Genomic DNA, 22,590 nt, shown 5'->3' with positions numbered 1-22,590 from the left:
TCCTCTGTGGCAGCTTACAACTGATTATTTATCATCTTTCCTACCATCTGGTGTGAGACCAAGGCAGAAGCTTACAAGAGAGCAAATGCTGGAGGTCAGAGATAAATGCTTGGGGGCCCTGAAGGAACGTTTAGTTAACCGAGCAACCATCATTCAGGTGTTTTAGTTTAGCCCTTTGAAACCTTTTCTTATTCATATGAATTGCCAGAAGTTTAACCGAATTTCCTGTAATGGCCTCTAGTCTCGGTATGATGAAGAGACCTCTGCGTTATCTAAGAGGAGAACCAATTTTGAGAGAGACAGGGAGCAAATGACCGTCGAAGATGAAGAAACGTACAATCAAGACTGTGAGAATGCACTCTTCAGAATTAGAATTCTGGAGCTCCGGGCAAAGCTACATGAAGACGAAGCAATGAAGAAGTACATCTCTCTCTCTCTCTCTCTCTGTGCCTTTTTTGCACTTATAGACTTGTCAGTGCGTCTCTATACACAAGAGGTGGATTGCTCCTCTGATTAGACATTAACATATAATTCCTATCTTCCTCTGATTAGACACTAAAAATGTATAATCCGTTATGATGTCTTTTTTCCCCATCTTCCTTTCACACTTTGAGCATAAACAGACTAAGTTTTGATACATTTCTTTCTAATGTTGCTTGATTTTATCCATTTTTCTAATTTTTATAGATATGTTGAGCTTGAGAAGAAGTTACAAAATGATCCTCGGATTGCACCCTTGTATCGAAGCAGTTGAGAAGATTACGAATACGTTACATATTTATGCAGATTGTACATCAACAAGTCAAAATCCACATAGTGATAGTTCAATTCTCCAACTTGGCACAACTCTCATCTATCATGCTACCTTGGTTGACTATCAAAAGACACGGTTTCTTATATTGCACATTTGAATTTTTGAAATTGTTTTAGTATAAATGATTCTGAAGTAGGTATGTACAAGGGAAGAGAACAGAATTATGTTTTTAATTACTATGAAATCACCTCAAAGTCAATTTATCCAACTTCATATCTACAAATCAATTTATCCAACTTCATACCTATAGAAATATTTTGCCTTGTATATATTAAGAGAGTTTTATGGTGCACAACTTATAATTGGTTCATAGAATATTCATTTGTATGGTGTTCATTAAGAATCGGCAATGGTTCTTGAACTGCAAAACCACGGCTTAACGGTTTCAACGGTTCGGTTCAGGTTTAGATTTTTTTGAACGGTTCTGTTCGGTTTCAACAGTCAAAAACCGTGGTTTAACCGGTTTAATGGTTTTTTATTTTTAATTTTTTTTTAAAAAAGGTTCTAAAATTTCTAAAACAAATTCTAAAAAAATTTAAAATTTGTTTTTAAACAATCTTTGCATTTTTAGACCTTACTCTCACATTTTAGGAACATCTTAAAAAAATTAAAAATTTTAAATAATGAAATATTATAAATTTTAAAAAATTAAAAATTAGACCTAAGTTGAAAACCAAAACCAAACCACAAAACCACGGTTTTTACAGTTCAGTTCAGTTTGGTTCAAGTTTCAACATTTGTAAACGGTTCAGTTCCAAACCGGTTCGCTTTGGACCCTCTTGAACCGAACCGAACCGTTGCTGATTGTTAGTGTTCGTCCAGTCTATACATATTATGATTTTTATTGTACAATTGATGGCTTTTATTGACTGATGTGTATATCATTCTTCATGTATTTAAATGAGGTTTTTTGAGTGCCATTGAACTGCATAGAATATCATAGTGACAAATGCAAAGAGCCATAAAGCACAATGATAGACTTAATTGCATCTATAATTAAACAGAAGTTTAACAGCTGCATGAACATCATGGCTAGCATGAATGGACTTTGAGTTATATTGAAAGTGTCAACAATTGAAGAAAGTGAGCTTGCAATACCTTGCAATCACTTATGTATGTCTGTAGTGAGCCTTGCTCTCTGCTGTAAGTTGTAACATTCACATTCAGCCATGAGCATCTTCAAAATACCTAATCTCCCATCAGCAATCTTGGTGAATTGTCGTTTCTTTTGTAACTCAATGGATGTGTGAAAACATCAAAGATATTTTAAAGGTCTGTAGTGAGCCTTGCTCTCTGTAACATTCAAATTCAGCCATCATCATCTTCAAAATGCCTAATCTCCCATCACCAATCTTGGTGAATTGTCATGTCTTTTGTAACTCAATGGATGTGTGAAAACATCAAAGATATTTTGAAGGTTTATCATCAATCAGTATATGCGACCCACAAGATAGTTTATACCAATCTTTGATGGAGACTCACTCCATGAATAGGAGCCTCTCCTAAAGGTGGTAATACGTCCTACATAGGTTACTCTAGGTTCAGGTTGCACCCTTCGTTTAATGATATCAAATATCAGTGATTTACCAATTGAATGTCCTTGTACTATCTGTTCCATTCTTTGTATGCCTCCATACATGCCCCATATTTATCGTATGATTTCTACATCCCAATATCAGACAATTGTTGCCTCTTCCTGCCAAGGAAGCAAGGTCACCATGATTTGACCCTCTGTTATGTTGGTTGGCTCTTCTGCTCCATCACACACCATCGAGTAAATATTTGAAAGCACAACATATGATCCAGCATTCTCAGGATATTTAGAAAAAATATTCCGAGCGATACGATTTGCTCTGTTGATATCCGACTGATACCTACAAGCACTCAACAAGGGCATCAATGAAATAGCTGTAGGCTGAAGTGGCATTTTCCTAATCAAGATCTCAGCTTCACTCAACATACCAGCCCGGCTAAGGAGATCAATGATGCAATCATAATGTTCTAGAGTGTGAGCGATGTGATGCTTTCTGCACATGAGATGAGAGCACCAGAAGCCCTCTGAAATGAATCCAGCATGACTACATGCCGATAACACACTGATAAATGTAACTGCATTTGGTACAATACAGTCTTTTTGCATCTGAATTAGCAATTCAAATACTTCCCTAGCATGCCCATGTTGAGCATAGGAAGCAATCAAAGCATTCCAAGCTATCAAATCCTTGTGGATGAGCTTGTTGAAACTTTTATGAGCATGTGTTATGCAACCACATTTTCCATATAAGTTCAAAAGGGCTGTTCCCACAATGACATCCGATTCATAATTGCTTTTGACTATATTTGATGCATGAACCCAAATGCCATCTGTGAGAGAGGCTTGGCTAGCACATGCATCAAGAAGACTCCCTAACGTGAAACTGTCTACCACCAATCCTTCTTGTTGCATATTTCTATAGAGCACTAGAGAATCCTTAGCCAGACTATTTTCAGCAAGGGCAGTTAGCATGGTGCTCCATGAAATCTCACTTCGTTCCACCATATCATAGAACACACTCTTTGCTTTATCAATGTTCTTGCATTTTCCATACATTTTGATGATAGCTGTTGCAACAACAGCATCTGATAGGTAACCACAGCCAATGGCTTTCACATGGATACAGTCACCATCGGCCAGCTTATTGCACGAATCAAGAACAGTGATAAGCGCCACTTTATCAGCCATTATGCCTTCTTGATACATCCGATCAAACATTTGCAAGGCCTTGGAACCTTGCCCATCTTGAGAGTATGATGCAAGCATTGTTGTCCACGTGACAAGGCTCTGTTCTTGCATTATATTGAATACTTCCCATGCGGCTTTAGAGCTTTTGCACCTACCATAGACATGAACTAGTGAATTACCTAATACAGTGTCAACCCCGACGGAGCTCAAAATCTGAGCATGAATGGCTTTTACTTCTTTGAGAAAGCTTGTTCTAGAGGAGATGATAGCAATGGTAGTAGTGCATGAAGAAAGATAAATGACAAAAGTGGCTTTGTTTGGGATTATACCTTCCATCATCATCTGCACAAAGAGAGAGAGGGCCTTCATTTTCTGCCCATGTTGCGCATACATTGATATGATGACATTCCAAGAGACCACATTATGCTCATGCATTCTATCAAATGCCTCTCTGGCTCTCTCCAAGCTACCATGCATTTTACCGTAAGCAGTGACAAGAGCATTTCCTAGAATCAATTCTGAATCCAACCCACATTCGATAATATAAATATGTGTTTCAAAGCTTTGCACTGGAGAGACATCATGGCAAGAAGAGGCCGAAAGAAGGCCTACAAATGTAGCTTCATTTGGCCTCTCCCCTTCCCATATCATCAGGCTAAATAGGGTTATGGCTTCTTTTCCCAACCCACTTTGCGCATAAATAGAGATCATTGCATTCCACAAGATGACATCTTTTACATAAACCCTATCAAATACATTCTTGGCCTCATCTAGGCTACCACATTTCCCATACATCTTGAGCATTGAAGTGTTTATCATGGTATCATTCTCGCAGGCATCTTTTGTGACCATATCATGAACAAGTTTCCCTTCCATTAAAGCTAAATTGCTAGCACACGTAGACAAAGTTAGTATAAATGAAGCCTTGCAAGAATCCATCGCCCATATCCTTTGGATGGACATATCTTATAATTCAGTGATACTATTAAGCCTCCTAGAAGCAATCCATAAATTTGAAATCCTTTTTAGGCTTCAAATGAACCCAAACACGATGTAAAGCATCACATAAAATGAAGTTCAAGGAATGAAGGTTACTAAAACCATATATACATACATATGTGAATGATGTAAGAATAATCTACATTTTGAGATTCCATATTCAAACTTTTTGAACTCCATGAATGCAAAATTTCATTTGGAACTTTACTCTTGGGCTTCAAATTTAAGACACGATTTCTCACTTAAAAATGATGATACATAATTCTATTGAAAGGCCTATTCGAAAAGATTCAGAGAATAATAAATAACAACTAACTATACAAGGACTCGCATTTTCCCAATAGGAAGTTATGTTGTGTCAAGATGGGAAGAAAGGTTTTCTTTTGTTGCAGATATGATGAAACAAAATGCTCTGTTTCCTGACACAAATCCTCTGTCCTCCGCCAGTCAAAAAAACATTGAGAGATGGAGCTCTCATGTCCATTACCATGGCTTTTGAAACCTTTTGATACTTGTAAAATATCATTCTATAAATTTCCTTAGATTTTCCATTATTTTCGTATATGCCCCTCGTAGTATGGTCTTGTGATCAAATTACATTCATCCCAATTTCTTTCCTCAATTATTTGTTTTCTGTTTGGGGCAATTAAAAGGTTCCCCTTTCTCTCGACCAAATTCACCTTTCAGTATTGAATTCGTTTAGCAATTTAGATTTAGATGGAACAGATAAAAAAATATAGCAAATTATAGAAAGTGCTCATAGTGATTAAGTTTATGCATGGTAATATTGTTCCATTTACTATTACCAAATAAGGTATGAATCTTAACTAATGGGAAATGTGGGTAAATGTGAATGCAAATAATGGGATGCTAGACCATCATAGCGTATGCATTGAGTACAATATGCATCTATATAGAAGGATTGGAATTACATGTTCATAATCTCTTAAAGACAAACAAGAAGCCTTTCAAAACATCCAAAGTGGGATAAGATTATTGTGGCAAAGGTTTACATTCTGAAATACTTTATGCATTTGTTATATGTGACAAGAAATCCAATGTTGTGATGTAGAATTTGCAAAGATAATAAGCCATATAACACCCACTATGGAGAAAAAGAAAGGATGGAATAATAAAAAGCAGCAAACTTGAGATGAATATAACTTTGTAAACATTAGATGCAACACCTAGGTTGTTACACGCAACCACAAATACCTTAGACATGGTTACATTGCACTATTGGATAAGGTAACAGTACACGCCAATAAAAACTCTCTTTAGCATGTGGGGCAAAAGTGTGAGAATTTGAAATTGAGCTGCAAATTAGAACAGTCATTTCAAAAGTAATAATATTACAGTAATGAGAAATTTTGAAACAAGCCAGGTAATACTTGCTTAAAAAATGCACTACAAAGCAGTCATTGAAGAGCTTGATTCGTCATGTACTCAATGTTTTACAATTGAAGAGCTTGTCATATCTCCACAAAGCAACTGATTATTCCAACCCTGATTTGGCCTTAATGACCTTAAAACAAGTTACATATAATCATGATGTTGCTTTAAAATTGACTTCATCATCATCCATTGTTTGGTTGAGAGACCACCTAAACAAGTATAATTATATATTCTCATAAGATGTAGTGAAGTTTCTAATATCAACCTCACACAAATATTAGCATTCATGTTGTTATCCTATAGAAGTTCACACATTAGCTCCAAAATTAACAAATAGTCGTACTTTTGCCCCCTAAACAATCACATGAGCATTGAGCAATGAGCAATGAAAATTAACAGAGAATGAAGGATACAAGAACTACTTTGGATATGGTGCCTAAATCAAAACTCGACATGAAGTATGAAGTAAATAGATACAACTTGATGACACACATCTTGTACTGTTTGATGATAAATAAATACACTTGTCCTATCATTATTTAATATACATTGCGACTGAACAAACATTTTATTAAAAATTAAACAAGTAATGGTCAATGAAAATGAGGCAAATAAGTGTATATGTATATAAATACCTTGGTTTTACAACAGAATGAAGTGTTTCAATAATATCAACAATAATATAGTTAGCAAACATTTGGTTATCTTGAATTGAATGGTACAAATGATGGACCAATCTCAGATGGTATTTGTTCCTTTTCCAACAACTCGTATGGATCAACATATTTCATCGGCTGCCTTTGCTCCACACCTGATCCCGTGTGTATGAAAATCGGCCCATAATACTGCAAATTGAGTCGAGAAATGGATTTCCATTACATCACCACCAAGAAGATAGAGTAAATAAAATTCTCATTCATATGTTTCCATTACATCATCACCGAGGAAAATAGGAAACTGATACGATCTCATTTATATGACAGAACAACATATTTATAATAGAAAACCAGAGAATATGGATTACTTACATTCTCTTCATTAAGTGAAAGAATTAAATAAATAAATAAAAAGAAAAATGCATTTGGATTATAAATGAGAAATATCATTTACAAGGAAGCAGGAAAATAAACAGGTGCATTTAATTACTTACCAAGTATAAAACTACAAAGATGGTAACGCTTGCGAGGATGAGAGGCCCAAAAGATAAGAAGAAAGTCCCACCAAGGGAGATTAGTGCCTGAGCTCTTGGAATCAAACCCTACAAAAAACATGCAAATTACTTAAACAAAAAGTGCGACCACATCTTTCTCCCAGCTGTGTCAAAAGAGGAACTCTTTACTTTCCTTATCATCATATTTCTGGAATGATAAACCCAATATTACCAAGCATTCAAAGAAAGAAAGAAAGATATATTAACATCTTTTAAGAGGGCAAAATGGCCTATAAGACCAAACAAGAGATTACATCTTTTAAGTGAGATGTGCATCTCCACCCTTTTAACATATCCAGAAATCTCTATGAGCATCAATGTCTGTGTTAATGTGAAACGAAACTATTTTTACAATGAGCTGCAAAACTCAAAGTAACAAGAGTCTTAACATTGCAGTATGCCTTGTTAGGATTCAACATTACACTGTAATGTTTACAAAAGAATCAATGATACATACATTCATCGTTGGAAAACACATTCATCAGTTCAAATTGTTTGGTATGCTTATGATTGTAATTGAAAGGAATAATCATCAAGATATAACTAAACACGGATGGCCTTGTTTGGGATATTCAACAGTACCACATGCCCCAGTGTCCTGAGAACTCCCAAACAATTAAAGGATATCCATCCAAACACATAGATAGCAAAAGAATGACTATATAATTGAAATAATATCATTTGGCAATAAACATTATAATGATCACCAAAGTTATAGTCTAATAGTACAGTTTGCACTTTATGGACAACAAGATGCTATGAAATGCAGTATACGATGGATGAAACCCAATGGAATGGCTCCTAGTAAATCTTATAATATCAGTATGCCCTCCCCAAAAAATTTCATTGAAATACAAGCACCAGCGTTGTCAAACACCAGATAGCTCTTGCCTCTCAACAGTCTAGTATGAAGTTAATGTTTCATTACAGAGTGAATTGGCTTTTTGAACTTTGTTCCACCAAAGTTCAAACCTTAGAAAAACGAATTAACTTCAAAGCATGTCGCACATGTATGAATTGCCGCCCAATATTTCATTAGATTACTGGAGTTTAATGACATTTATAGGGATGAATCATTTTAGCACTTTCAAGCTCACATAAGAACAATTGTACTTAATATGAAAAGCATATATTTGAATAAGTTCCTCTCTTTTCTACCAATAAAATTCACTGATAATTAATTCTCCCTCTCAAAGTAACATACTTATCATAACTAATGAGATTTACAAGCAATGAACTATAGATTCACCTCAAGACCTTCACTGTTTAATGCCATCGATTGTTTTCTTTGATCTACTTGCACTGTCTCATCAAATGGACCAAATGTTTCTTTTGGCAGAGAAGCTGTAGCTCTCACTCGGGATTCATCCTCAAGCTTCTGATTTTCTTTATCATTATCCTCAAGCTTCTGATTTTCCTTATCATTATTTCCAGTTGAAGATAGCCCCCTACGCTTCAATTCTCTCATGAAAAGAGTCTCAGGGGGTTCTTCGCCTATAAATAAGCAGACACGGAGATAATTAATCGATGCTTAATCTAAAGCATGTAACCGCACAAAATGAAGAATATAGATTCTCTATCTGATCAATTTCTCAATACATCAATTGGAACTATGCAATAGTACAAGAAAAATACGATACAAGCTCTCATTTTGTGTCTTTAGACCAGACTGTATGCAAAGCCAATCAGATTTCTTTGTATCTACAGTCTGAGAAATGTACGAAACTAAGGTATATTATAGCTATAAGATATAAACTCAACAGCCACTGAATAACCAAATTAAACATATACAATTGTACATGGAAAGGATATATGAATGTTCTCCATGATCAACTAGTTAATGACTCATTGGAAGTATATAATTCTACAAGAAAATATTATATATACTCCCACTCATGAACAATAAATTCAGAGTAAACAATTGTGAAACAAGGTATATACTCTCTTACTTATCGCGTACTGAAAATCCAAACTGGTACATGCAATTCTTCCAATCTCACTGATTAACTAATTACACAGTATAAACTCACTGGTTAACCATGCGGTATAAATTTGTACACGAAAACAAGATATGAGCTCACACTAATTAACAACTTAATACTGAAATTGGAAGTGCACCATTGTACACGAAAACAACATAATATTCTCAAACTGATTACATGAAAGGTCAATTAGAAGTATGCAATAAAAAAAAATTCTCTCGCTCATCAACTATTTAATACCCAAATTATGCATAGTACGTAAACAATTTAAAAGTATGTAGCTGTATATGAAAACATGATAATAAATACTCTCTTGTGGACTACTGAAAATGTAGTTGGAATTTAACATGGTACAAGAAAAAGAGATTCATAATCTCACCTCATCAACTGCTTAAGACCAAAATCGGAATTGCCAAATAAACTCTCTCTCATCAACAGTCTACTACCGAAATTGGTTCGTGTACAATTGCACAAGAAGTATATAAAGTCTCTCGCAGACCAAATACTTAAAATCTGAATTGGAAATATACATACTCTCGAAGAAAATAAGATGTAATTCCATCTCCTTGATTAAATAATATGAATTATCCCACCTAAAACCCAAACAGAAATTGTCTGCTTGTGCAAGATAATCTCTTTAACTGATCAGCTACTTAAATCAAAATTGCCAACATGTGATTATACAATAAAACCAGATATGAGCGGTTTCACTCCTCAGCTATTTAATTCTCACAGCAAAATGTACTGAAAGTCTGATTTCAAGTGTATAAAAGAAACAAAACCTAAACTCACAATCATTGACTACTTAATACCATGATTGAAATTATGAAATGTGTACATAACATGAACTCTCTCACTTTCAAATTCAATTCTAAAATCTTCAATTGTATACATAATAAAAAGATATAAATTTTCACAATCATCAACAACCCAAATTGATATCTTGCATTTGTACAAGAAAATTTAGCAAATTCTCTCACACGTCAATTGCTTAATATCATATTTTGGAAGCATGCAATTGTCCAGAAAAACAAAATATAACTTCTCTCACTCGTAATACACAAATATGTGTGCATGTCCGTACATGTGTATGCATGCGTGTATGTATATGAGCATGTATGTATACATAGATGTTCGTGTAGATATATACCTACACACACATATTGGAAAGAAACACAGGAGAAAATCATAGGCTAAAAATGGGAAGATGTAGATTCGACAACGAGAGAGAGAGAGAGAGAGAGAGACCTGGTTTCTGTGATGAATCTTTCTGCATGAAGATGAAGACCCTAGTCTTCCTCCTCCTCCTTCTACTCCATCTGCAAAGCTGAGGAGCAATATTGAGAGGACGGAAGGAGTGGAAAGAAGAAGAAGAGACGGGTTTTGTTTGCAGAAGGAGAAGAGGGTCGCTGAGTCTCACTGTCATCATCGTTTTTTTTGTGTTGTGGTTTTTTCTTTGCTTTGGTTCTCTCACATTCCAAACACACCACACCCAAAGGAAAGGAAGGGAACGAGGATTGAACTAATGACCTACACCTACATATATAGTCATACCTATAGGCTATAGCTACATGTAGAGACACACAGACACAAGACAAACAGAGAGAGACAGAGAGAGACAGAGAATTAAGAGGATATATGTATGTATGTGTTTATATATGTGTTTAAGACTACTAGCTCTAGGTCTTGGGTTCGAAACCCGAATTTCTCATTTCTCTTATCAATGATAAGAGAAATGAGAAATTCGGGTTTCGAACCCAGTAGTCTAACAAATAATTAGAGAGAGAGAGAGAGAGAGACCTCAACAATGGGTTTTTTCTCAATATGGTTCAAATGATGAGATGGAGATATTGTTCCAATTTTTACATTATTGGGGTCTACAACACAATTGGAATATGCGTAATGCTTTTATGTTTGCTAATAGAAATGGTGTGAAAGCCTATATGTATAAAGAAGCTGAAAGGAATTCTCATGTGGAATTTTTTGGATGTTAGAGTATGTGGTGATTGTTTCCTCAAATGCATATTCAAGTTTTTTTAATGGCATTACAAGACGTTCCTCTCCTTACATAGGCACATATGATAGGTAGAGGAGACTAAGAAGTGTTGTAACTAAGTGGATTTTACATACAATTGGTATAATTATGTGCTTTTTACCAAAGAGAGAAAGAGAGAGAGGATCCAAATTAGCGGTCTCTTCATTAGTCAACCTTTCTGTTTTTTTTTGCCCTGGGAGCAAGTTCGCGGAACATGTCTGCCCCCCTCTATCGTTTATAACCGTATTAACCATTTCTCATATGCCTAGACGTTAGTCGCCCGATAAAGGAGAACGCGTAATGTTGGGACAAGCGTCACTGAAGGAATTAAGGCAAGGACGAGAGAATCGAGAGGTGAGGTAGCTCTTGTGAAAAGGCCCGAGGACACTAACTGTAAATACTATAAAAAGGGTTTTGTTATAAGTTGGAGTTGGGATTTAAGCCTTTGGACCTACCTAACTTCTAAGCAATGATCACTTCTTTAACCTACTTGCTAAGAAAAGTAAACCACGAAGCCTTTTGGGTCGATTGTAACTTGTAAGGGATCTATTAATACCGTTGATTGTGCTTGTTGTCATACTCTCTCAACCTTTTCCATATTAAGGGATTAAGAGCCATTCAGTTTAACCTTGTTTATCTGCATTTTGGAAATTGGTATTATGGCTAGAGTTTGCTTAATTCGTTCTTTAATATTTGTACTAGGCTTAGGAATAAATTGACACCGACTTTACTTCTCACCAACAATAAAGTGGACTTTATCCCGGTCCCATGGAGTTAGGTTCTAGGTTAGTTAGGTACAAGTAACTAGAGCTACATGAGGTTAACCTATCCAACTTTTTTGATCTCTTAAGTAGCTTTGGGAAAAGGAGTCATATAGGGAAGGGTGATATGCTCATATCTATAAAAATAATTTGATGCACATCTTGGTCTTTTTGTAATTTTCCAATCTCTTGCTTTTTATTTCTCGAGGTGACAAATTTGCAAGCATCTTTGCCATTCTCATCGTCTGGACAAAACTTATGAGGCATAAATTCAAATGCCTTATTTGTTCATTGTTAATTCAAGCAGGTAAGGCGTACACGTTATCTCATTTATAATATGGCCATTGATTCGCCAAATTTAGAAGTGGTATTCAAACCCAATGTTAACCTCTATGTGAGCAATTTCATTTGCAATATTTCATAACCTTCCGTGGATGCTTACTAATGGAAACAATGGGCTTGAGCCATGTAATGGAATGCCCATTTGACATGTTATTATCCATTGAGGAGGTCAAACATTATGGAAATTGTTAGTTCCTTGGCCCATGTATGCTAGTGTGATAGCATGTTCATCCAATGAAAGCTAACATGCACTCTTAAAGGAGATCAAAACCTATAATTTCACACTATTGTATTACATCAAACTAAAGTGAATGTGGCATAATGGTAGACCGATCATTGGTAAGAGTGACTATAACTTTGTTCCACTCAATCACATCAAGTTCTCCTTTTAGTAAAATTGTAGGAGAAGGTAATTGTCCCTGAGGTTGCTATTAGCATGGATATACAAGGCATGAACAACAACTCTTTAAAAAAAATATTAGCAAGATTGGGTAAAAAATATGATAAGTGATCAATGTGATGGTTGTTCTACTTGAGTTTCCCATTCACTATCTTGTCTTTTTCTTCTTCCTAACCTATAAATTAGTCCGACCACCCCCAAGCGAAAGGATCAAGATGAACTCGAGCCTCGATCGGCGTCCCATACCACCGTCGTGGTGTTTAATCGTACCTTGTGCTCGCGCGCTCGCTACAAGAATTGAACCACCACGAAACAGAGTCTCGACGTAATCATAAGATGATGAAATGAGGGTAGTTAGGCCTCTTATTTATACCGATACCCAAGGCCTCTAGGCAAGTTCACACTTGGCCTAATGGGTTGTCTCAATCCCGAGGATTAAAAGTAATCCTCCCCTTCTTTACACTCTCGTTTAAGCCGCACACTTATCCACGTGTATAGAATACTACGGTAAATTCTCACCACGGGATATTTTATGGTCATGCCCGTAACATACTCCCCCTCTTTAAAACATTGCACTCTTGCAATGGAAAGTTAGGGAAGTTAGTTCTGAGAGTATTTTCGCATTCCCATGTGGTATCTTTTAGTGATTTATCCATCCATTTTATTTTAAATTCTCGGATTTCTTTAGTACGTAATTTTTTTGTTTTAACATCGAGAATTCTTTTTGGTACATGTGGTTTAGAAGATAATTCTTCAGAAGGAACCAGAGTTTCGGTTGTAACTGTATTGTCGCCAGACCCTAGAAGTTCTTTCAGACGACTCACGTGAAAAACTAGATGAATTTCAACACCATCGGGAAGAGCGAGACGATAGGCTGATGACCCAATGCATTTGAGGACTGTAAAAGGTCCACAAAACCGTGGGGCTAACTTAGCGCACTTACCCTTAGACAATGTCTTAGAATTGTGAGGTACACGTAAAAATACCTTCTGTCTAGGGTTGAATACACGAGGTTGCATATCATGATCGGCATAGAAACGTGCTCTATCTTGAGCTATTTTTATATTATCTCATGCAATATGCAACATATCTTGCATATCCCGAAGAAATTTTTGCGTACTTCGCAACTCATCGTGATGTATATTAACATCAATCGGGGCTCGTGGCTAAAAACCATACATCAACATAAAAGGACTATATCCCGTCGATGTATGCTTGGAGTTGTTATAAGCAAACTCCAAAATTGGGAGATAACGTTCCCATTTTGTTGGTTTTGTACCAACGTATGCTCGAAGCATGTCCTCAATAATTTGATTTACTCGTTCTATCTGTCCATCGGATTGAGGATGATTCGTGGAGCTCATGCTCAATGTAGTTTCTAACTTCTTAAAGACTTGTGTCCAGAAGTCACAAGTAAACTTTGGATCTCAATCACTCGCGATATCCATCGGAGTTGTTACCATGGTTTTCGTAGCAATAAATCTGGCCATTTTAGTTAGCCTTCCTCGCACCCAAAAAGGAAAGGCCTTGATCACCTAGTTTAAGAATGATGGCTTGATATTTCCAAAACATATGATCATCATGTAGAGTTCAACGAGTGATTCATTGTGGATGGATTGTCATTTATAAGATTACTTGATTAAATATGTCTACATGGGGGTTCTTCTCTCAATGATGTAGTAATGAAAAATCAAGAGGGATATGTGAGACAAGTAAAAAGCTCATGAAAGTGTTTGGAGTGAATGGAGAAAAAAATACAATATACGTGACGGAGAAGGAAACAAAATTAATTTAGAAAAAAGAAGATTAGACAAGCATTAGAAACTTATTGAGTATAGATAACATGCCAATAAACAAGTAAGAAAAAAGAGAAGGAATTAGAGGCTACTAAAGAGCTCAAACTTATGCCTTGATAGATTCCTCCACAAATGAGACTTTTTTTGCATCCAAAAACTTGGGAAAGGTGTGGAGGTTCGCACTTTACACATTCTATATCCTTGTTCTCGTCTAAGTGGCAAATTACACTCAATCCACACATGCTAGAGCCCGTCCACTTGTCTACCATCCCCAATATTGCTTCCTTAGAACTTCGCTCACATTCTCTTTGATGCAAGATATAATGTTGGATGCATCCAATGAGACTCATCTACAATGCATATTGTCCACAAACACATTCATGAGTTTACTTCAACAATTCACATTCCATTACATTCAAATTTGGTTCCCTACAACATGGATATAGCCAATACACCACAAGTCTTAGTCACAACGTTCACTATCAATTGTAGCATTCATTATTGAAAATCTTGAACATCAAGAGTCACTAATACTCTAAATGCCAACATGGCATAACAAGAAATTTATACAAAGTATTATGAGCATATACATGACCCTTACCAAGCGTGACCCCATAATTGAGGTCTAAACTAATTGTATAGGACATGTCCATGGTCATAAAAAACTTCATTTTAATAGCCCAAATTGCATGAGGACATTGCAACTCCCTGGATGAAAATGAAAAGATGGTCCCCCATGTGCTCCTCAAATATATTGTAGAATACACTACCCAATCTTTCAAGCGGCCAAGAAATCTTGATCCCCATAAATAATCCCTTGGGTTTGAGGCTCATCTATGGGTGTTACCATGGTGTATAGATAAATAAAGAGCCATACAATTCCTAAGAAGGTTTGTGTATGATCATAATATGTGGCTTGAAATTTGCATATATGTACAAACACGTACATATAATATAGCCTTTGTGGACTCTAGTTTTGTACATATTATTAAGAAATACATATCTTCACAATTGATTATTCATTTCCAAAATATGCTATGTACAGATTCTCTATAAACTGGAGGTTACACAGTAGACAGCAAGAAAATGGCCATGAATATGGTGCTTTTCTTGTTTACAAGGACTAGAACAAGATTTCTAAAATCAGTTCCAACAGACAGAAATCACTCAGTCCGCGAAGTGATTTAATACACGAAATCAGAAACATGATTTGTATACAAATAAAAAGAAAGAACACTGTTTTTTATCACCTGGTTAGTATATAATCATAGACTTAATATCAATACCTCATTTATTTCAACATGAGGCAGCTTTTCTTATATATATTCGGGTTAAGAAAGACATCTTACATTTGTTTTTCACAATATAGAATGGAACTATGTATGAGGCTCAATTTCCTGAAAAACAAAGCTATACTACCCGTGCTTGTTTTTTTGCACATGGTCAACACTACAACATCTGTTTTAGTTCACGAGAATGAATAGGAGCTTCAAACGGCTCCATATAGGTAAAGAACGATCTGTACAGAAGGAACAAAGCATCTCTGCTTTCTGCTTACAACAAGCCTTTTTTTTAATCCTCCTAAACTGATTCTCTTTATGCAGATCAAGCCCGATACTTTGTTCAGGGTCTTTGTCAAAGATTCCAATTTAGGAACCTTTTGAATTGCAGTCTTTATTTATATATACCTAGAACCTAGTAACCACTTTATTGTGCCAGATTAACTTATGCACATCAAGGAATAACATTGTTTTGTTCGCATTCTTTAACAAAGGTTTCCATCATCCTTCGATAGTTCGGCATGTAGTGATCATTGATCATGGTGCGTGAAAGGCGAACCTTGCCATAGAGCGCCCGCTCAGTCGAGAACACGCCCACACGTGAACCACCTCTTAATATTCCTTCAGAACTTGATACTGAAGAGCTCGTACTCACGACATTGTTAGCCATAATGTCCTCGTCAACTCTGTTAGTTATTACTGGTAGTATATGAATGATCCGGCCGGGTGGAAAAAACCTATTGAGCTCCCTACCTTGGGCTTTAGTGTCAGTAACAATACAACTACTACCTGCCTTCGCTGTCTTTTCTGCCACTTCCTCCTCTTCCTCTTGTGTTAATTTCTTTGCCACCTCCTCCTCCTCTTGCCGCCTATCAGTGATACTTCTTTCTTGCTGATCCTCCCAGTTTAGTTCATTCTCTAAGTGTCGTAGCAAATACTCTTCAGTGAGCAAATCATCTCTTCTTTCAGTGTGACTATCACTCAAATCTAATTCATCATCAGCAATACCATCATCTTCATCAAACTGTCTCTCGAGAGAACCCCGAAGCAACACATCATCACCATCATAAGTTTGAGGTTGACCTTCTTCCTCGTGGTACATTGCTACTCCATCAGCTGAACTACTACTAGCTGTGTATCCATGAAGTAGTTCCCTGCTCTCAGTTACATTAATGTCCTCTGATCTTTCGACTAGTCCACTACTTCCAGCACCTAAGGATGAATTTGATATTGCAACTGTGCGACGACGCGCTCCCATACATGACCAACCAGGAAGCTTGAGAGATGGACGTGTCTTGACAACAGATTTGACAACAGTCTGAGCACGTCTCATCACAACCTGTACAGCAAGAGGAAATTTTATATATAATCTATGAGCATATTCCATGTTCTCCATGTCAGGATAAAAGCAAGGGATCCCAAGGACTTGTGACAAGTGCAAGAGAGAAGCAAATTACTATTTAGTGAGCCCTAAAGATTTTAATGAATTCTTAAGAGAATTTAAAATTTTCATGAATCATGCAAACTCCATCGGAAAAAAATAGCCAAAAGTCTCCAAAAAGCTTAGAAGATAGCCACTTGGAAAAGAATAATAGCCACTCTACGGTTTTTGTTTGAAACTCCTCATATATTCAACTCCAACGCCTTATAAATCTTGCAAAGGTATAACACCAACCTGTGTTCCACTTGAAACAGGCTTCCATGTTGCTACCCCTACTTTTGCAGCATCTTCTAGGTAAGGATAGAGAGGCCTTGAAATGGATGAGATCCGGCTGCCCAGTGCTGATGTAGAGCGCATGACTGTTTTCAGAAACTGCACTCTTTCAATTTGTTCCCGGAGATCATTGATCCAAGCAGATGCAGTAACCTACTATTCAAAATATTGTAGCGTGGTAAATCCCTTAAGATTGATTAACAAACATGGGTATGAAATCAATATGTAGTACTAGGTGGGAGAGTACACTTCTCTTATTTTTTACATGCAAAAATAACTCACTTCAGCACGAAGATCATCCATTGAGGCAGCCGAGAAAGTTGGCACAATGTCCAGTCCATTGACCACCGAAGTAGTGAAAGGCTTGCCTGATTCTGCCAGTTCCCATGTCATGCATGCAGCTGAAATACAGATTTCAAGGACAAATATTTTTTACATGCGATCATGAGAAACAGAAAATTCATGTATGACTAACACAAGACAATTCATGTAGACAGCATTCAGCTGAAATACAGACAATTTGTACCTGGAGCAAAGCAAATGCAATTAACTGAAGAGAAATCCCTCTTTTCACGGAGAATATATGTCAGCAACGCTGCAGTTCCACCCCCCAATGAATGACCAACTATCTACAATCAACATTTTCACAACTTCATGTTTTATATTCTTATAAAGGTCTACAGGCATTATAAAAAGGAACTTTTATCAACTCATATTCAAACATGCCATAATATTTTGGGCTCAAACATCAATTTGAAAAGAATCAGTATAGAGAAATATACAAGTTAATCTAAACTATGATCCATGAGAGAAGTTCAACTCCTTGAGATTTGATTTGTGACTCACTCGTATATGGATACTATTGTAATTCTGATGCTTCAATCTTCTTTTGTTACCTATTCATGATAATTATGGAGCTGTGATATAAAATGATGACTTTTTTATCCTTGTGTAATTAAATTCCAAAGAAATAAAAAAGCTTGGAGACTAGTAAAAATGTATAACCACCAGAAAAAATATATATAACAACTTTTAGTAGTATTTGGCAAGGCCAATGAATTAAAAAGCAGCCACCTCTTATGAGACAGAACGATAGTTATTTGAGCAAGTGAATCCATAAGAGCACTGTACATCATTACCACCCTCAATACAGAGTGCATGATACATCACACTATCTACAAAACCTTTTTTAAGAGTATATTGTATCCGTACTTAGTAATCTCTATTAAACCTGATAAATGGATGAGACTATAAACCTATATATGAATCTTGAAAAACTGTAAACATATTGTTTGCCTGCATACCTTCAGCGTATATAGTGGATGATCCTTTTGTGCTTGTAATAGAACTGGAGTTGCAAGCTGGGACATCCATCTTGCAGCTGCAACCATCCCACAATGTGCATAACCAAGAACAATATTGCTAACACCATCTTCATCAAGAACAGTATGGTGAAATGGAACAACTGCCCCAGTTACAGCAGTTAATGTGTCTTTCACACTGTGTGTTCCTCTTATCAATAAGAGTATGCATTGCAACTTATCATCCACCAAGATTGTAAAAGCTGGCTTCAAAAGCTGGGAAAATGGCACCGTGTTAGTCTCCAATGAAAAAGAAAGAACAAGTTATCTGCTTTTTGAAATTATAACCTCCAGTATAAATCTGTCCACTTCTCTTACTTATTTATACACACATACATATATACCACCAGAAATATTCTATTATGCTTCAAGGTAAATGTACTGATTGAAATGATTTCTTTTGAAAGAAAGAGGCTAGAAAATCTTGCTTATCCACCATTTTATTTACCAAAGTGGAACTGGTTATAAGGCATATAAATTTGGTAACTATCATAAATTTGGTCAATGACCTCAAAGATTGGTGCAGGATTGCTCATATATTGGATTTATTTCTTGAGAAAATTTACAAACAAGAGCATTCAAAAATCATAATATTACTCGATAAAGAGCAGCAAAAATATTTGAGAGGCATGTGTATCATGAAATTCAACCACATCCAAATTCCACACACATGCAGGCTATGCATGCAGGTTTTAGTTGCTGAATGCAACTTTAACTGCTGGCTGTGTTTCTAGTGTTTGTGTTATGTGTGATAGGTTACCTCTCATAAAACATTTTCCATGATCTTTTACTTATCCTATAAACAAGCAATTCACATGTGCTTCAAAAATTCAGCCAAATATGATCTCGTTTTCTTCCTCACAAAGTGTCGGAAGGTTGTTCTTGCTTGTTTGTGTGTACAAATCCCAGGAGTTAATTTGTGTTGAAAGCATCTCCTTGTATCACGACATTCCTCATCATACCAACTATTTCATATGACTACCAGATTTAGAGGCATTGACTATTGAGTGGGGAACGGCATTTGTTGCTGCTTTCTGCAGTAACTTTCACAATCCTTGCATGAGTTCCTCTAGAGGTGCAAAAGGATCCAAATCAAACATGCCATCGTATAATCCCCATCTATACACGTTAATGGTCTCCCAAGTAAAGTGGTATTCAGCCAGCCCACTCTACTTAGCATATACATCCTTTGTGCATCCATCCTTCACCTCAAAGCATAGATGTGCATGATCTGCTGCCAAGCCAACATGTCTACGAGAAATAGGTACCCGCTATGTCTCACTACACACAATAGTCGTGTAAATCTTGGTACCCACTAGTAAATATATCTATTTAATCAATTTGCCCTATGCACCATGTCTTCTCTTAATGTTTCTTGGTATAAGTTACATGAATGTATATCACATCCTAATGAATGTAGCTTATTTGTTCCCGTTGGTCATTTAGACCATTTGAAGATGTTAATATAAATTTTCATTTTTGTTTCGCCCTCTCATGCTTAGTAAGGGCAAAAGAAGCATACCCCTGCTTTAGGCTCTTGCAGAAGAACACATTCCTGGGAATATCCTGTAGCCTCAAGAAACTGTGGGAAAGGCTTCTTTGAAAAATGTATGCATGCAGTAATCAAGTGGATCAACTCCTTCATTTCAGAAAGAATCTCGGGACCTTTCAATTCTTCACTTCTTTCACCCACATAAATACTCGCAGCTTGTGATTGTCCCTATAAAAGCATCAAAACCTCATGAACCTCTACACAATCCCAAGACAACATTACATAATTCCTCATAAGAGATACATAAAAATAAGCACCTCGCGCTTCATTAAGAAATTGATACCGAAAGCCAAATCTGCAATCGGCCATTTCCCCAATGTCTCCGAATATGTGAACCTCAATGTCTCTGAAAGGGTAGCTATGGCTTCAAACCACGTAGAAGGAGCATGGCGAGCAAGCCCCAACCTAACTTGCGCCCTTGTCGAGACCGTGCTAGATGCAGAGGGCCCCTCAGAAACAACCTCCAAACCAGTCTCAGAAACACGGCGCTTGAGCGCATAGTACAGGAGAGCTGCAGCGCCTACTGCGGTAGCCATTGTAGCAGTGGCCATAATGAGCAACCAAAACCATGTACCGTGGATGTGTGTAGAGTCTAGAGTTGATTATCGACAAATCCACCAGAATAGACTTCTCAAGGATGCAAGTTCACAGTGCCAGATCAACCTGTTTTATGCCAGCTCCCTCAATGTAGAACTCAATGTCCTCAACATGCGGGAGATATAAATACATTGTCAAAAACATGTACCTTTGATATTATGATTGACAAGCCAAAAGAAGAGCCTTCTGAAAGGTCTGAGTTCACAAACAAACTGCTTTATGTGATATTCATCAATACAGAAAGTATCATTGTAACGAAAGAAAACATCAAAATCATGTACAATTCATCCATGAGAAATGATGATCGAATAGCCAAATATGTTAACAATCATAGTTCAACCTGCTTTATAATGTGGAAAATAATACTTTCTGTAAAATGTGGTAGATTTGTGGATTATTACAAAATTGATATGAGAAATGATGCTTTCTACAATGTGTGTGATTGTGGACAACTAAACATGTGGGAAATGAATAAATCAACACATGCGCATCATGTGCTTTTTGAAATACCCATGAATGAAGAAAGCATCGAGTGGGCAATGTTGCTTTCTAAATTCAAGTATGCATTGTTTTCTACAATATTTATGAGCTATCTGACTTACTAAACATGTGAGAAATGATGTTTTCTACAATAAGTGGCATATATGTAGATTACTACTACAACTACTGGATATATGTAGATTACTAAATCTCAGGCAAATATTAATGCATCCCAACACGTAGGCATGTACTTTATGCCATATCCATAAATGGAGAAAGAATCATGTGAGGAATGATAATTTCCAAAGAATGATGTGAAATTTGATGATTTCTATAGCACTGATGTGAACAATTTGCCAAATGATGCTTTTTGTTTTTCAAAACGACGAAATTCTGATGAGCTGTACTGTACAATGTGTGAAAATAATTGTCTACGACATTATGTGGAAAATTGATGATTTTACAACATGATATAGAAAAGTGATGATTCCTACACCGTATATGTAGGCAATACGTCACGGATTTCTACAATAGGGATTTACAAGAAAATGACGAGTCCTAAAACATGCATGATATACGCGGATTACTATGGCATGAGGCGAATAGGCGGATAGACCACAACACGACTCACCTGAGTGTCTGGGTGGAAAGACGATCAAACTTCTTCCTCTTCCTTCTTCTTCTTGCTTTCCCCTAACTGATTCTTCTTCTCTGTCTGTTATATCCCGCCAGAAATCGCCTGCGAGAAACCCTAATCGCTGACGCAGCGAGGGAGGCGCAACCTCTTCTTCGGCTTCGTCGTCTTCTTCGATAGACGCAACATACACAGTCAGTCATATGCGTGCGGAATAAAATAAATAAATAAAATTTTAACAAATTAATTTAATTAACTTGGTTATTTTGCTCTCTTTTTTTAAATTAGAAAATTAGAAAAAGAGCGTCTTCACATCCAAATAAAACTCGTCTCTTGTTATTTTCACACACAAAGAAAAAACAAAAACAAAAGGAATGGAATGGTCATGTCTTCTACTCTATACTGCTTTTGTCCGTCTACGCTGCCTCTCATTTAGAACCAAAAAATATATAGAGCCCGAATGGACGGAGCTCAATTGGTAAGGTTGCCCAATGAATACCAGATGGTCACGGGTTA

At 36.5% G+C, this 22,590-nt stretch overlaps 4 protein-coding genes across 5 annotated transcripts in view; 1 reads left to right on the top strand and 3 right to left on the bottom strand.

The window, feature by feature from the left end:
• LOC147869543 (dynein regulatory complex subunit 7-like) overlaps positions 1-1,050 on the top strand; it is a 31,588-nt gene extending 30,538 nt beyond the window's left edge. The window contains exons 29-31 of the mRNA XM_087330637.1: positions 14-157; positions 242-420; positions 688-1,050. Of these exons, the coding sequence (XP_087186763.1) occupies positions 14-157; positions 242-420; positions 688-754 (390 nt within the window). The 3' untranslated portion in view covers positions 755-1,050. The remainder of the gene's footprint in view (positions 1-13; positions 158-241; positions 421-687) is intronic.
• A 1,068-nt stretch (positions 1,051-2,118) lies between these two features.
• Positions 2,119-5,072, bottom strand: LOC147869542 (pentatricopeptide repeat-containing protein At3g53360, mitochondrial-like). The gene has a single exon (XM_087330627.1). It carries the CDS (start codon positions 4,497-4,499, stop codon positions 2,490-2,492), a length of 2,010 nt encoding a protein of 669 aa, XP_087186753.1. The 5' UTR covers positions 4,500-5,072; the 3' UTR covers positions 2,119-2,489.
• Positions 5,073-6,486: 1,414 nt separating this feature from the next.
• LOC147869541 (tubulin alpha-6 chain) lies at positions 6,487-10,628 on the bottom strand. Of its 2 annotated transcripts, XM_087330622.1 has the most exons (5): positions 10,371-10,628; positions 8,558-8,634; positions 8,390-8,527; positions 7,081-7,188; positions 6,487-6,775 (listed from the first exon to the last, which is right to left on the bottom strand). In XM_087330622.1, exons 1-5 carry the CDS (start codon positions 10,549-10,551, stop codon positions 6,632-6,634), a joined length of 648 nt encoding a protein of 215 aa, XP_087186748.1. In that variant the 5' UTR covers positions 10,552-10,628; the 3' UTR covers positions 6,487-6,631. The 2 variants fall into 2 exon arrangements, with proteins under 2 accessions (XP_087186748.1, XP_087186743.1); XM_087330617.1 differs by having other exon boundaries at positions 8,390-8,634.
• A 5,092-nt stretch (positions 10,629-15,720) lies between these two features.
• Positions 15,721-22,139, bottom strand: LOC147869540 (uncharacterized). Its single transcript, XM_087330610.1, has 9 exons — positions 22,072-22,139; positions 21,109-21,155; positions 20,621-21,026; positions 20,334-20,531; positions 18,755-19,027; positions 17,977-18,079; positions 17,733-17,851; positions 17,412-17,603; positions 15,721-17,075 (listed from the first exon to the last, which is right to left on the bottom strand). The coding sequence occupies exons 3-9, from the start codon at positions 20,912-20,914 to the stop codon at positions 16,191-16,193; spliced, it is 2,064 nt and encodes a 687-aa protein (XP_087186736.1). The 5' UTR covers positions 20,915-21,026; positions 21,109-21,155; positions 22,072-22,139; the 3' UTR covers positions 15,721-16,190.
• Positions 22,140-22,590: the final 451 nt, after the last annotated feature.

The sequence above is a fragment of the Azolla caroliniana genome, unplaced genomic scaffold, assembly GCF_043228905.1.
Source record: "Azolla caroliniana isolate FFs.n. ecotype wild unplaced genomic scaffold, voAzoCaro1.0.p SCAF_1, whole genome shotgun sequence".
NCBI classification, from domain to species: Eukaryota; Viridiplantae; Streptophyta; class Polypodiopsida; order Salviniales; family Salviniaceae; genus Azolla; species Azolla caroliniana.
Note: the sequence above shows the minus strand (reverse complement) of the source record. Positions and strands in the feature narration are given on the sequence as shown.